General features: G+C 43.2%; 1 protein-coding gene across 1 annotated transcript in view; it reads left to right on the top strand.

Annotated features, from left to right (window-relative positions):
* Nucleotides 1-3,298: 3,298 nt before the first annotated feature.
* The window catches only part of LOC147891044 (autophagy-related protein 2-like), a 39,065-nt gene continuing 28,373 nt past the window's right edge, over nucleotides 3,299-13,990 (top strand). The window contains exons 1-6 of the mRNA XM_087390095.1: nucleotides 3,299-3,690; nucleotides 4,100-5,199; nucleotides 5,394-5,542; nucleotides 5,711-5,862; nucleotides 6,003-9,425; nucleotides 9,520-9,632. Of these exons, the coding sequence (XP_087246221.1) occupies nucleotides 3,523-3,690; nucleotides 4,100-5,199; nucleotides 5,394-5,542; nucleotides 5,711-5,862; nucleotides 6,003-9,425; nucleotides 9,520-9,632 (5,105 nt within the window). The 5' untranslated portion in view covers nucleotides 3,299-3,522. The remainder of the gene's footprint in view (nucleotides 3,691-4,099; nucleotides 5,200-5,393; nucleotides 5,543-5,710; nucleotides 5,863-6,002; nucleotides 9,426-9,519; nucleotides 9,633-13,990) is intronic.

The raw sequence follows: 13,990 nt of genomic DNA on the forward strand, positions 1-13,990 counted from the left end.
TCTCTCCCTCTTCCGTTCTTGCTTCCGTTGAGAGCACTCTCACATAGTACATTTAAGTCATTATGGCTCTTTGCCTTTTGACTCACTTCATTGCTCACTGGAGCAACATTTCCTCTCAGTCACCATTTGAGTTTCACATCTTCAATTACACTTGCATCCCAAACACTTCTCAAAATAGACAACTTCTCCCCTTTTTCGTTCCCTTCCTTCTTTCCTTTCCCTTTCCTAGCATTACTATCATCTAAAGCTTCACTCTGTGACCTTTGCTTTTACTCTTGAAACCCTCACTTAAACCTCTCCCTTCCCCCTCACTTCTCTCTCTCTCTCTCTCTCTCTCAGTCCTTAAATTGGACTTACACATACTTTTGTCTCTTTTGGGTAGACAGTAGGTCATCACACTAGGTGATGACCTACTGTCTCACCCACACCATATAACAAAGCACTGAGAGGGCATCCCTACTGGACTGACCGTCCCAGAGTCCAAGACTTAGACAAGTGATTCCCTAGAAGGCATTGAGCAATGGAATCAGAGTATAGCGAATAAATGACATTAACTAACTTTGGCCCAAAACCAAGTCTGGACATGGTTTGAGAGACATAATCCCACTATACTATATCAAATGCCTTTGCCACATCCACCTGCATGACCAAAACATCTTGATATGTATATTTAGCATATTCCATTGCAATAAGAGTGAACCAACATTTTGGCAATAAGCTTATATATGACAGGCATCAAAGTGATGGGTCTTCAATCAGCCATAGTTTCACAAAGGGGTATTTTTGGCACAAGCTTGACCAGATCATGTTCCAGGTAGAAGGAAGATGTTGATGCTGCCAAGCTACATTAATGAACTGCAAAATTGGACCTTTCAAATCAGCCTAGAAAGCCACAAAAAATTCAACTGTCAAGCCATCCCAGCCAAGGGATTTGTGTTTACCCAAATGCTTGAGTGCATTATCTAGTTCAGTGTCTGAAAAAGACATTTCCAGCAATGAAGCTTTTTGCAACAAAATAATGGGAGACACCAGATCAATAAATTTGCTCCGAGACAAATCAACTTGAGTAGAAGAAGGTGGCTGAGAAAAAAGGAGGGGGGTGGGCATCCTACCACGTGAGCTCTATTGAGGAGTTCCAAGCTCAATGGATGTCCTAAGGCTAGATTCATGCTCGCCTGCGAACATGAAGAAAAGAGGAATCTCCGCTAATGAGATTTAAGAGCCTATTTGGAAGTGTTTCACACACGCTCACCTGCCCGCGGGTGAAAGCCAATCCTTTGTGAATAGAAAATTTTCTTGGGCACCCTCCCAAGGTAGCCGATGAGGCTGTCAGCCTACAGAAAGACAAAAAAGTTTCGTTGAAATAGGAATCAAACTGGTGTACATGAAATGGAGCGATTATTACTTACCGAGAACTTGTCTGCCTGTTTGGAGTGGACACACATTCCAAACGAGGCAAACGTGCACTCTCTCTCAACTGTGGCCGTTTGTGAATCTTTGCACTAAGTTGAATGGGATCTTAGAAGAGAATTTAAAAAACAAAACTTAATGAAAAGTTCAAGGTTTGTGTATGTGTTGTGTTTGTTGGATGTTTTTCACCATCATCATGGGCTTCTTCCTTGATCTTGCTCTTGATTTTCTTTCTATTGCAATTTTTGGCTTTTGGATCGATTGATTGATTGCCCTCTTGCTTTTCTTGCTCCTCCCCCTCGTGTGTTTCTTCTTCCTTGATCTTGCTATTGTGTTTCTTTCTGCTTCTCCTGATCGATCGATCAATTGCTTTTCTTCCTCCTCCCCCTCATCATCATCATCATGAAGGTTTTGTTGGTGCATGTGTTGGATGTTGTCACCATCATCATTATGGTCAGCTTCTTCCTCGATCTTGCTCTTGTGTTTCTTTCTACTCTAAATTTTGGCTTCCCGATAGATTGATCGATTGCCCTCGTGCTTTTCTTGCTCCTCCCCTTCATCATCATCATCATCATCATCATCATCATCATCAAGGTTTCTTTATGTTGTGTTGGTGCATGTTTTTGTCGGATGTTGGTGATCATCATCATCATCATTATTGTTGGCTTCTTCCTTGATCTTGCTCTTGTTACGGCAGGCAGCCTAGGGAGATGTTTGGGTTTTCTCACACCCCTTGAGCCACGTGTCATGAATCTAAGCCCTTGATCTGGTTTCATCTTATGCCCTTGATTTTGTTTGATGTAAAAGCTAAGCTCAATAAAAAGACTATATAAACATTTCAAACCTATTCGATTTGAAGGGATGGTCTATTTGATTTGCAAGTTTGGGCTTATTGGCATGTGAAGCTTTGGAGAGCCTCGCGATGACCTTATGCTCTACTCTCACAAGCGTAAAAGCTCGACTTACTACATTGATCAAACTCCCATTTTTTGGAGGTTGGAGAGGCACGTAAACAGGCTAAGTGGAGAGTACTTCCGACTTCCTCTAATAATAGTTGTCTTTTTGTGCTGTCCAGAGTCTATTGAACGATCTGAGAATGTTGGAATCATCTTGCTCAAGGACACATGCAGATCCTCCCAGGGTCACATTGGCAAGTTTTTCGGATATTGTCTTTCGGTATTTGACTACGATTACGACTATTGATATTCAGGTAATATGCTAGTTTCTTATCCATTCGTGAGACTTATCCTCGGTGCTAATATTATCGGCGTTTATATTTGGCATCCATGGAAGGGCCCGTTCCATCAGACTCTTTGGGGAAGAAAGGGCGCCGCCTCCCCGCCCACACTATGTATGGTTATAATAATTATATATTATATATTATAATATAAATATTTTCAATTACTGGTCCATTCAAAATTTCATGTTTTTAATTTGAATTCTTCCTCTTGTTTAATGCATGTTATTGATGCGAGGGAGCAAGGAAATCCAAGATGGATGTAAGATTGAAGGATGACTACACCTTTATTCATATGGTTGTAGTCCATGTGACAATATTGTAAAAACTTCAGCTTCCAAAACATGGACATCACAAAATCAATAATAAATCACCACCTGTGACATTTGCACGGAGGATCGGGTCCTAACGAACCTTGTGTCGCGTCTCATGTCCACTATTTTACTCATTCTCTTTTTTCCTGAAACAATTGATAAAGTAGAAGGATTCAGCTTCAATTTCGAGTTACTAGTTACTTGCTCCACGATGGAAAGACTGTGTGCGCCGCGAATCTAGTTTTTGATTCTACTCCAAAGGTTGGCTTCCCGATCGATTCGCCGCTCATCATCATCATCATAATCATCATCATCAAGGTTTCTGTATGTTGTGGATGCTGGTCACAATCATCATTGATCATCATCATCATCATCATGGTCGGCTTCTTGCTCGATCTTGCGCTTGTTGTTGATGCTACTCCAAAATTGTGGTTTGCCGATCGATTGATCGATAGTCCTGCTGCTTTTCTTTGCTCCTCCCCGACCTCCTGCTGAGCTCTTCCTCTGCAATTATGCTCCCCCGTCTCCTCCTCCCCCTTTTTCGGCCTTGACCACGCCGGGATGTTTACGCAGTGGGCTACCAGACGCCTTTGCAAATTCCTCCTCAAAAAACGCCTCGGCCGCTACATCCGTGGTGACCTTGATTTGGAGCAGCTTGAGATCCAGCTTGGCTCCGGCTTCGTCCAACTCAACGATGTTGCCCTCGACATCGATCATGTCAATGAACAGGTTTGGCTGTAGACTCCTTTCCTTCCACTGCTTCATTATTGCGGTCTCATGCACATTACCATATCACTTTAACAAGTCTTGTGATTGGCTATAGCCAAAACCCGCCCACGCAGTTTTTTTTCCTGTGCGGACGTTTCACACCTTGGCACCGCTCTTGCCGTTCTTCATCTATCTGTGAAGACCGCAACATGAGTGTTTCAATCCATGTCGATTCGCCAAATACTGCTCGTTTACTTTTCCAGAGAATTTTGCGTGTTTGTCTCGCGTGCGATCGGCAAGCCCTAACCCTACTGTTCACGCTATTTCCTGGAAGTTGTGCCTGCTCTTCGCGCAGAGCTTATTGCCCTTTTCCCTAGGAGTTTAGTCTGTGTGCTGGAGCCCTTAATTCTCATTGAATGTACGTTTGCAGCTAGGTGATTTACCGGTGGTATTAAAAGAAGGTTCGCTGGGGAGAGTGACTCTGAAATTGCAGTGGAATGTGCTGCCAGCAATAGAGATTGAGGTGGACGAAGTTGAATTGGTACTTGCTCCTCGGAAAGCAGCTGAGAATCTTTCATCAAGACCTAATACAGCTCTATTTGATGGTGCGGAAGGACATCATACTGGATTTGAGTCTGAGTTCAATGGCTTGGCGAGCAGCGGGGGTTGCACGTACTTGCCCGTTCAGGAGGGAGTCAGGGTGGTTGCTAATTTGGTTGAAAGCTTACTTCTGGGTATGCATGTCAAAATTAGGCGTGCCATTGTTGCCTTTGAGGAGCTGCCAGGTTCTAGCAAAGGGGCAGTCATGGGTAAAGGTACAGGCGAAATTTCTCATAGCATGCTAGTCATTCGAGTTGGCTATGCAGAGTACGGTGTTGATTCCTTCTCAGGCCATGAAGACAAGTACAGTAGGGATGATAGCCTTGCTACAGAATCAGTCGTTCTTACAAAGGCTGTCACATTCAGGGATATGACTTTGGAGGTCCTTGACGTGCTCAGTGGTGGCAGTAAATGCAATGATCGCAATGCCTCAAGTGAAAAGACATCAGGTGGCAAGGCTTTTGGGGAACCCGTTTCAATTTTGCTGGGTGACGAGGGATTGTCAGGCTGTGTAAAGCTGAGCATACCTTGGAAAAGTGGCTGCTTAAATATCCCAAAGTTGAACGCTGATATAAGTATCTCACTTGTAAAATTGCGGGTCAGCGGATATCAAATTCAACGACTGCTAAATGTGGCTAGTTCTTTTGGGGATTGTAGCCCTTATAATGCGGCAAATGGTGGCACAAACCAAATCAATGTTTTGAACAATAATGGTCTGCTTGTTGTCAACGCAGCAGATGATAAGAAGGAATGGCCAGGATCAGCTGCTTGCTTACCTTCTGAACTGGGTGCTCTTGGTTCTCAGAGTAAACCCTCCAGCTCCCCTCTTCTTCCTGTCACAAGGTTGATATCTGACTGGGTGCATTGGAATGGTGGAGGCAATGATGAAAAAGAGGAAGTACCTATGTCAGAGGCAGACTTTGCTGCAAGGTAGGCATCTGTGTCTGCATAATCTCCAATGTTGTATATGCCTATATCTTTTTACGTCTTGCAATGCATTCCAATCTAAAACTGATCATCATGAAGACGAAGAATGTGTCCATTGCTCTATTTACAGTGAAGCTTCTGCTACCTTTTAGCGCAGCAGCTTTCGTTCTTGCTTGACAGTCCTTTGTCTTTTGCAGCACGGATGAATTTTTCGAGTGTTTTGATGGCACAAGAAGCAGCCAGGCAAGTTTAAGTGGCAGCGGGCTATGGACCTGGACTTGTTCTGCCTTTAGTGCCATCACGGCAGCATCCAGCCTTGCCTCCGGCTCAGTTCTAATATCTCAAGGTAAGTGTGTTCCCTGTTGGCAGTGTTTTTGGCCTCTTGTTCCCGCAATAACCTTGATTTAAAAAGTATGTATCTTTGCTTGCCATAGACAGTGAGCTGAGGAATGGAGATACGAGAATAGTTTGGTTTTTTTTTGCTATAACTAGATTTGATGTTGTCATTTGACAGATTCAGCTAAGCAGGTAGAATACGATTTTAAGGTCAGGATACAGGGGATATCTGTCATATTGTTTGTTGAAGAGACACCGATTACAAACGTAAATGTTATGCGGGATGGCTACCTGGAGGCTTGCTTTTCTGACATCGATGTCTCTGTACAGGCAAAGCTTCTTTCTCTCCACTTTTACTTTTTGTTCTGGTGTACTATTAGCTTAGGTCTTTTCAGCTGCTACATATCCAAATGAATTAGTTCTGATTGACTATAAAAGGTGTCTTGTTTTTATTATCACATTACCTGCAGGTATCTCAGAGGCACTCAGTGTGGCAACTGGTGGTAAATCAGGTTGAAATGTCTGAATCTCAAGTTGGACTGATGCACGATGTTGGGTTTTCTCATATGCCGGGCACTGACAAGATTAGAGAAAAAATTAGCTCAGCCACTCAATCCCTCCAGGCTCTTGTAGAGAATGCATTACCCAGATTCTCTGTATCTTTTAATGCTGATGAAGCATGCCAAAGGCAGGAATGTCAGAGAGACATTCAGTCACAGCAGACAGAGGATTTCCCCTTTGACAGCTCAAAGGCTGCAAGAAATGGTGCTTCAAGGGATTATTGGAAAAAATGTTTTCTGAGGTTGTCAGCTTTAGGCCAGCTTCCAGGCGGGCGGATGATTGTAAAGCAGGATTTTATTGCTTCCAGTGTTGACAGCAAAGATACTAAGAATCAGGGCCACACAAACGTTGAAATCCATCTTCAACCTTTGATTGTGTGGTTTGATGCCTCTATAGTTCGCAAAGTACAAACATTAGTGGACATTTTTTTGGTTTCAAGTGGTGATTCTAAGACAGGAGCATGCTTTGAGAAAAACAAATTAGATTGTGATAGTTCCATAGGCTTCTCTAGTGGAGCTTGTGTATCCAGTAAAAATATTTTACATGTTGATTTTTTTATTCCGTGTTTACGTGTCTTGGCTTGCTTGCCCCATGCCCCAGGGTCAAGCTTATGGAAGGATAGTCTATTATGTCTGGATCTTAGTACATCAGCAACAAAACTACAGAGGCCATTGCTTGCTGCAAAACTGTATAATACCTCGCACAACGGAAACCCTCCTTCTGGTGATTCGATTACACTTGCCTTTGAAGATGGTTCACTTTACCTGGTTTCCCCCCGCATAAATGCTGACAACCCAACAAAGCAAAGGTGTCCATTTGTGGCTCTATCTTTCATTTCCTGGAAAGTTCTTAGTGTATCAGAATTTAATCATAGACCAGTTTCCTTGGAGGTAAGACTGAGAGGCAAATCAACAGGAATATGGCTTGCTGAACAGGCATGGAGTGGAGTCATGGAGAAACAAAGAGGAGGAATGGGGGGCAGTGATAATGGGAAAATGAACTCCGAGTTTGCTGCGGCAACTGCTACGGAAGTAGTGGATGAGAACAACTGTCGTATACGAGAAGATATCGTATCATCTTCATCTTTCTGTCTTCGTGCTACTGTTCCTTGCGTAAGACTTGAGCTTTTCAGCTCAGAACATGCAATCGTGCTAGCCCTTATTAGCTCATTCGTGGATATGTTTTCACATCAACATGGTCAGCCAGGCCCTCAGAGTACAAAACATACTTTGGGTTATGAGAGGTCCAATTCAAGTCTCTCAGAAGACAATGCTCAAGCATCAGTAGTGATTGATGTTGCCGAGGTAGAGATTGTTTTTCATCCAGGAAAAAAGGCACAAGACAGTCTTAAAGGGGAGAGGAAGGGGAACAATCCTTGGGGATGCTTGAGGATTGCGGTCAGAAATTTTCAAATTCTTTATGTTTTAAACCTGGGGATGATCAAAGGTGCAAGCTATCTGTGGTTACGGCATGAAAATGGTCATATCGGGGGTTTACTAGATGATGGAAATCTTAGAGAATTGCCACTTCTTACTTGCAGAAATGATGCTCTCGGGCGTGGTGATGGAGGAGGGGGGAATGCGTTGGCTACAAGCTCTGCCGGCATAGAGTTAACAGTCATTGTGTGGCCTGATGGGCATCATCTAGAAGACATGCTAATAACTGCTACAATACGAGGTGGTACATTTATTGCTCATGGAGGCCGTCTGGATTGGTTGCCAACGTTGATAACATTTTTTGGTCAACCTGTGGATAAGGGACAAGCTATTTTTGAGAAGGGTTGCGGCCCCACAGCTGAAATTAGCCTAGTTAGGCTGGAAGTTGGTATAAATAATACAGCAAATGCTCCTTGTGACAACTGCACTTTTTTTTCACTTGATTTGCATGATGTAGCTTTGTGCTATGAACCTGGTGAGGAGGCTGTACTTGCAGGGAATATTAGAGCAAGGGGTATGGCTGATGCAGAAGGGGATTCCGTGGAGTCATTTGCCCCTGTAGCTTGCATCTTAGCTGCAGCTGCTGTACGAGTTTCAAGTAATGCAATTTCAAGCACGCCAAGTAAAGAATATGGGATTTGGCTCAGAGATGTAGCACTCTTGTTGGTGGATACGACGTTGGGAAGGCATGCGATTCCGGATTACACTCCAGATGCTCTGCATCAGGCAGGATATGTCAAAGTGGCAGGTGAAGCAGTAATGGAAGCTGTTGTCCGAATCAATGGTGAGGAAGGTCTGCAATGGGAGGTTGAATGTGCAAATAATCAGTTACGACTAGACACTTGCCATGATACAACTGCTGCACTGGGTAGACTTGTCGCCCAGTTCCAACAACTATTTGCGCCTGATATTGAGCATTCCACCATTCCAGTGCACGCCAGGAAAATTGTCCAGGATATTGAAGCTTCCTCTGCTGGGGAGATCGTCACTGATATGCAAGAGGATTCAGACACTGACACTATGTTGCTCTCTGATCTTGTACATGGGGAAAGGAGAATTGATATTGAAGGCATGCTAGAAGATGCCTTTACTTTTGTCAGAGATAGCTCTTCAAATCTCAATATTAATGTAAATACCTCTTCATTCTCATGTGACAACGCCGAGTTGGAGACAAGAAGAGGGGAGCTGCTTGGTAGATATGAGATGCTTGGAAGATCTGACTTGAGCAGTGATGATGCAGCAGAGGAAATTCTTTACAGCAATCATGGATCTCCAGATGGACAAACCAAAGATTTTTGGACCCCACTTTCACAGAATGATGGCCTGCCATCCTTCATAGAGGATTATTATTTCACAAAAAATGCATCTCCACATTCTTCTCGAAGCTCTAGCCTCAATGATAGCGGTGAGTTTCTACAGCATGTTCAAGGTTCAGCTGATGAAATTAACATGTCAAACATTGTTGAAGGCAGTGGAGGCTGGTATGAGGGTCAAACATTCAGTGTTGTGGAAAATCATGTTCCAGAGGTAAAGAGCAGGCTAGGGTGCAAAAAACAAAGGGGAAGTCTGTCCCATTACTCTAATAAGAGATTAGCTCTGGCAACTAAATATCCAGTGTCTCTGGGACGGGTGGTCCTTCAAGATTTAAATCTCCGGTGGAGGTTGTATGGGGGCTCTGACTGGCCAGTTTCTAGAGCACGAGATGCTAGGGGTCTTTCTCATCCACAACAAGGGCGAGCTGGAAGACAGTTGGGAGTGTGTTTGGAAGTAATGCTCAATGGTGTGGAACTTCAATATGACACGTTTCCCGAATCCGAGCTTTATGCATCAAGGTTGGCTGTAAGCATTCGGGACGTGCGAGTTTACGATTGCAGCAAGGATGCACCTTGGAGAAAGGTACTTCACTTGTGAGCTTGCTTTGACCTTTTATGTTTTTTTTTGGGGTATATGGTCTAATATGCCCCGACATACTGGAATGAATTGGATGAAGGTGCTCGGTTACCATAGATCAAAATCTCGTCCACGAGAATCTTCTGCAAAAGCCTTGAAATTGGAACTTGAATCTGTGCGGCCTGATCCTTTGGTCCCTTTGGAAGAATATAGGTGAGATTATTCATTATCATATTGTTCTACAAGTGCTACTTTTTGTGTATTTTGCCGGACTTCTTTTATGAATAAAGGAATAAATAAATTTATGTATGTACTATATATAAATAAGTGTACATTATATATATCCATCTAAATCTATCCACACGCACATGCACACGCATGCACGTGCATGTACACACCCATGCATGCACGCATGCGGACACATGCACGCCCACTCGCATGCACAGTAGTTTGCCAGATAGCAAAAGTAAATAAATAAACGTGTTTACACATTATATATATTTGTGTATTTAAATAAATAATCAGTAAATAAGTATAGATAGATAGATAGACTGATAGGTGAGATAGATAGATAGATATATGTGCATGTGTGTACATGTTTTTTTGGTTTTTCGAAATATATACATATACTCTCTCTCTCTCTCTCTCGCATATGCGTATGACCCCTCTACATTGTTGACTGCACAGAGACAAATTGAGAGGATCCTTCAGAGAGCTAGAGAGGAATATCACCCATATATTCTAGCAGGGAAAGATTCGGTTTCCTTTCCCTTCCTTTGTCTTCTAGTTCTGTTTGAGTTCTGCTCTTAGTTCAGTCAGAACTGTTTCCTTTAATTAGTCTCAGAAATTGTTCAATATTTCATGGCCGAAATTTTGAGATTGGTTTTTTATATTCTTGAGACTCTGGCTTAGAGCTCATACCTCACCTGGGTTAGACGTGGCTTAGGGTATTTCAGCACTGCTAGCCCCCCCTTAGGCCACTTGCACCTAACTAAACCATGACCACGTCTTTACTAATTTCCTGAACTGACCTCTTCCCCTCCCGAGGGCTAATGCCACACCACACTATTGATGTACATGTGCTTGTGTAAGATGCCTCAAAAGAAAGGTGGTGGATGAAGGAAAGGGGAAGGACAACGAGGTGGCCTATTCAAAAATGGGGAGAAGAGGGGAAATTAAGGGATAATAGAGGGAAAGCTACGGGTGAATTGGAGCCCGAGGGCAGCCCTGGAGGGCCAACGTATCTAGACGAGGGCTATGAGGGGTGAAAGGGTGCCGGGAAAGGGTGCAAAGGCAAATGAGGACGGGAGAAAAAAGTGCAGACTAGGGCTTGTCACCGGTTCGAGAAGGTATCGCCTCTTGCTTGGCCGTTGCTCTCCGAGGGGCTGCATCACAATTGGTGTCAATAGAGTACAAAATCCAAAAGGAGGGTGGGAATCCTGAGGAGGGGCTAGAGCCTTGGAGCTTCAGGGGTTGCAACTCATGCAACAGAGAGCCGATGCACACAGATAGGGAAGAGCAATGCAGGGAAGAGTAGTGGAAGCTACTAAAGGGGGGTGGCCTGAGGGGCTGAAGCGATGATGGTAGGAGAGCTGGCTTTAGGCAGGAGAGCTCTCCTTAAGGTATTCAAGGTGTGTATATGTATGTGTATGTCTCTCTCTCTCTCTCTCTCTCTCTCTCTCTCTTTGCCTATCTATACATACAATACAACAAGATGAATTATATTCATTGGGCCTGCCTAAGGAGAGGCTAAATCTTGAAAAGGAAGTCGAATTTATGGGATTGTCATATTTTGTGTTAGAAGTTTGTTGTGCGTAGTATATAGAAGGGAACTGTCGAACCAATATGTGAAGTTTGTCTCGTATGTGAACGCGTGTCAACACGGTGCCGATAATAAAGACATATAATCGACATGCAGCCTCTATTGGCTAGCCTCGCAGGCCTTGCTCACATACTCCTGTGACCTTTTCACACAAGAAATGCCGTTATGGAAGACGTTTCCAAACTTATTGGTGAGCTGGATCTTCTCGTGGGGGAAATGTTTGATGTCTTGCTAAAAGGAAAACGTTGTTACCAAAGAAATTCTTCACTGCTCTCACATCAGGTAAAGGCATGTATGAATTAGAGTGGATGAGGTGCGATGCACACCTTGCCGACAAGAACCTCGTTGGTAAAAGGGCCATACATGTCAGCAGTGTCGAGAAAAGTGGCTTTGCTTTCAATAGCATGCTAGGATACCAATCCTAAGATTTCAACTTTCAAGCCAATCAAAACTCCTCTTGCACCAATCAACTTTGCTTGATGAAAGACCTTTAAGGCTAGTAAGACACAAATAGAGGTGCATAGTCTGCCATTGAGGCCCACCACTGATCGCTTGGGTCTTTAACGCCTCTTGGTATCCGGAACAAGTAACTAAAGCGCACAATCTTGGCACCTAATAATGGTTAGTTCTTTGCATGCAAATAATATAATGTGGGCTAATTTTAGTCACTATGGGCATCCCCACCAAGCAAAACATGTGCACATAACATAGAACAATTTCTCTAGTCGATGAAGGTCAACCCTCTTTATCATAACTAAGAGTCTCTTCCTTTGCACGATACGTGGCGCTCCCACCACCTCTTTGCACACCACGTGGCAGTCTCTTCAACCGAAGTTGGCACATCTTGGTTAACCGGAGTTAACCCTCTTGGCGTACGCCAAGTCTCGTTGACTGAAGTCAACACCCTTTGGCCGAAGTCAGCTTTGTAATGTTCTGGTAAACTGTAGTTAACCCTCTTGGCTTGAGCCAAGTCTCCCTAATTGTAGTTAGGCTTACTTAATCGGAGTTAAGTATCTTTGATCGTAGTCAATACTTTGACCAATAGAAGATAACTCTTTGAACATAATTAAAAAATGAAGAACTCTTTAATTTTGTTCAAATAAATGGTCAACTAAAACTTTGACTTTGGAATATTTGCACCTTGGTGACATCCCCTTAGCTTTTGTTTGGTTGAGCTTGTCATTTTGGTTCGGCATACCATGGTGCTTAAAGATCTGGGCCATAAAAACTTTGGCCATGTGATCAGCCTTTATGGTTTTGCGTACTGGAATATAAGGGGCCTGCTTGCTGAACCTGGTCAATGATAGTCCAAGTCCCATCATTGCCTATCTTTGATCGTGGCAAATCAAAGATAAAATCCATTGCTATACTTACCCATGGTGCCTGAGGCATGGAAAGAGGCATAAGTAGGCCGGGTGCCTTCCGCCTGTCATATTTGACCTTTCGACAAATGAGGCATTCTGTAACAAACCGATGTATATCTTTTCGCATAGTTGGCCAATAAAAATACATCTCTAAAGCCCGAGTGGTAGCTGCAATTCCTTTATGCCTAGCATATGGAGGTGCATAGCATTCTTCCAAAATCTTTTGACTTATATCTTGGGTGATGCATAAGCAGTCATCCTTCAGTAAATACCCATCTTTCAGCTGCCCCTCCTGCATTTGCTGCAATATTTATGATGCCTGTCAGCCTCTCTCACATCAAAACACTATTGATATGGATTATGCCTGGGATGCCTTTATTGCTCGAATGCAATCAGTTATTCGGGATTATGGTAAAGAATACATGAAGACATTGAGACTTACTGTTGCTCAGGCCAAAAACACTTGTCAATCTTTGATTGAGCTCAGTTATTTTGGGCCTTTGTCTTTTGAAGAAAGCACATCTTTATGTAAGGCTAGACATTGCTTGCAAAGCCTAAATGGGAGACAAGAGCACGACAGAGGGCTTTCTTTGACAAACACTACAAGAGACAACTACAAATATTTGTTGGGCTTGTAGGCTTGATGGTGTTTGGACTTCTTTTGAGTGGCATAGTGCTCCCTCATGGGGTCTTCAATACAAGGCGTCAACCACTCTATTCTGTGCTCCCGGCGTATGGACAATCTGGAAATGATACGTTGGCATCATATTTGCCCATTTCATATGCTTCTTTGAGAGCTTAGTCTTAGTCAAGAAGTATCTCGAACTTTGGTGATTAGTCTTTACAGTAAGTCTGCACCCAAAAGATAGTGTTTCCCTGTATGGAGGGCATGAATCACAGCTAGCAATTCTTTTTCATAGATTCTCAAATATCTCTCGGCATCGTGTAGTCTCCGGCTTTTATAAGCCACTACATGACCATTTTGTTGCAATGAGCCCCGACACACTCTCCACGAGCATCCCAATCTACATCAAAAGGTTGATACAGATCAGGAACTATTAGAATTGGCTTTATAGTAAGCTTCTCTTTGAGTGTAGCGAATGCTTTCTTTTGTGGAGTACCCCATCTGAAAGCTGCATTTTCTTGGTCAAGTCATGAAGTGGAGTAGCAATATCTGCAAAATGCTTGATAAATCTTCTGTAATATGAACACAGGCCTAGGAAACTACGAACTTCATGCACAGTTTTCAGCTCTGGCCATTATTGGATGGCGTGGATCTTTGCCGCATCCGTCCGTATTCCATCCTTGGAAATTATATGCTTCAAGTAGTGGATCTCTTCCAAGAAAAATTCACTTTTCTTGCTGTTTGCATAGAGCTGAAGATT

This window comes from Dipteris shenzhenensis, chromosome 18 (genome assembly GCF_047967505.1).
Source record: "Dipteris shenzhenensis isolate YYH24624 ecotype China chromosome 18, Dip_SZ_1.0, whole genome shotgun sequence".
Classification (NCBI taxonomy): domain Eukaryota; kingdom Viridiplantae; phylum Streptophyta; class Polypodiopsida; order Gleicheniales; family Dipteridaceae; genus Dipteris; species Dipteris shenzhenensis.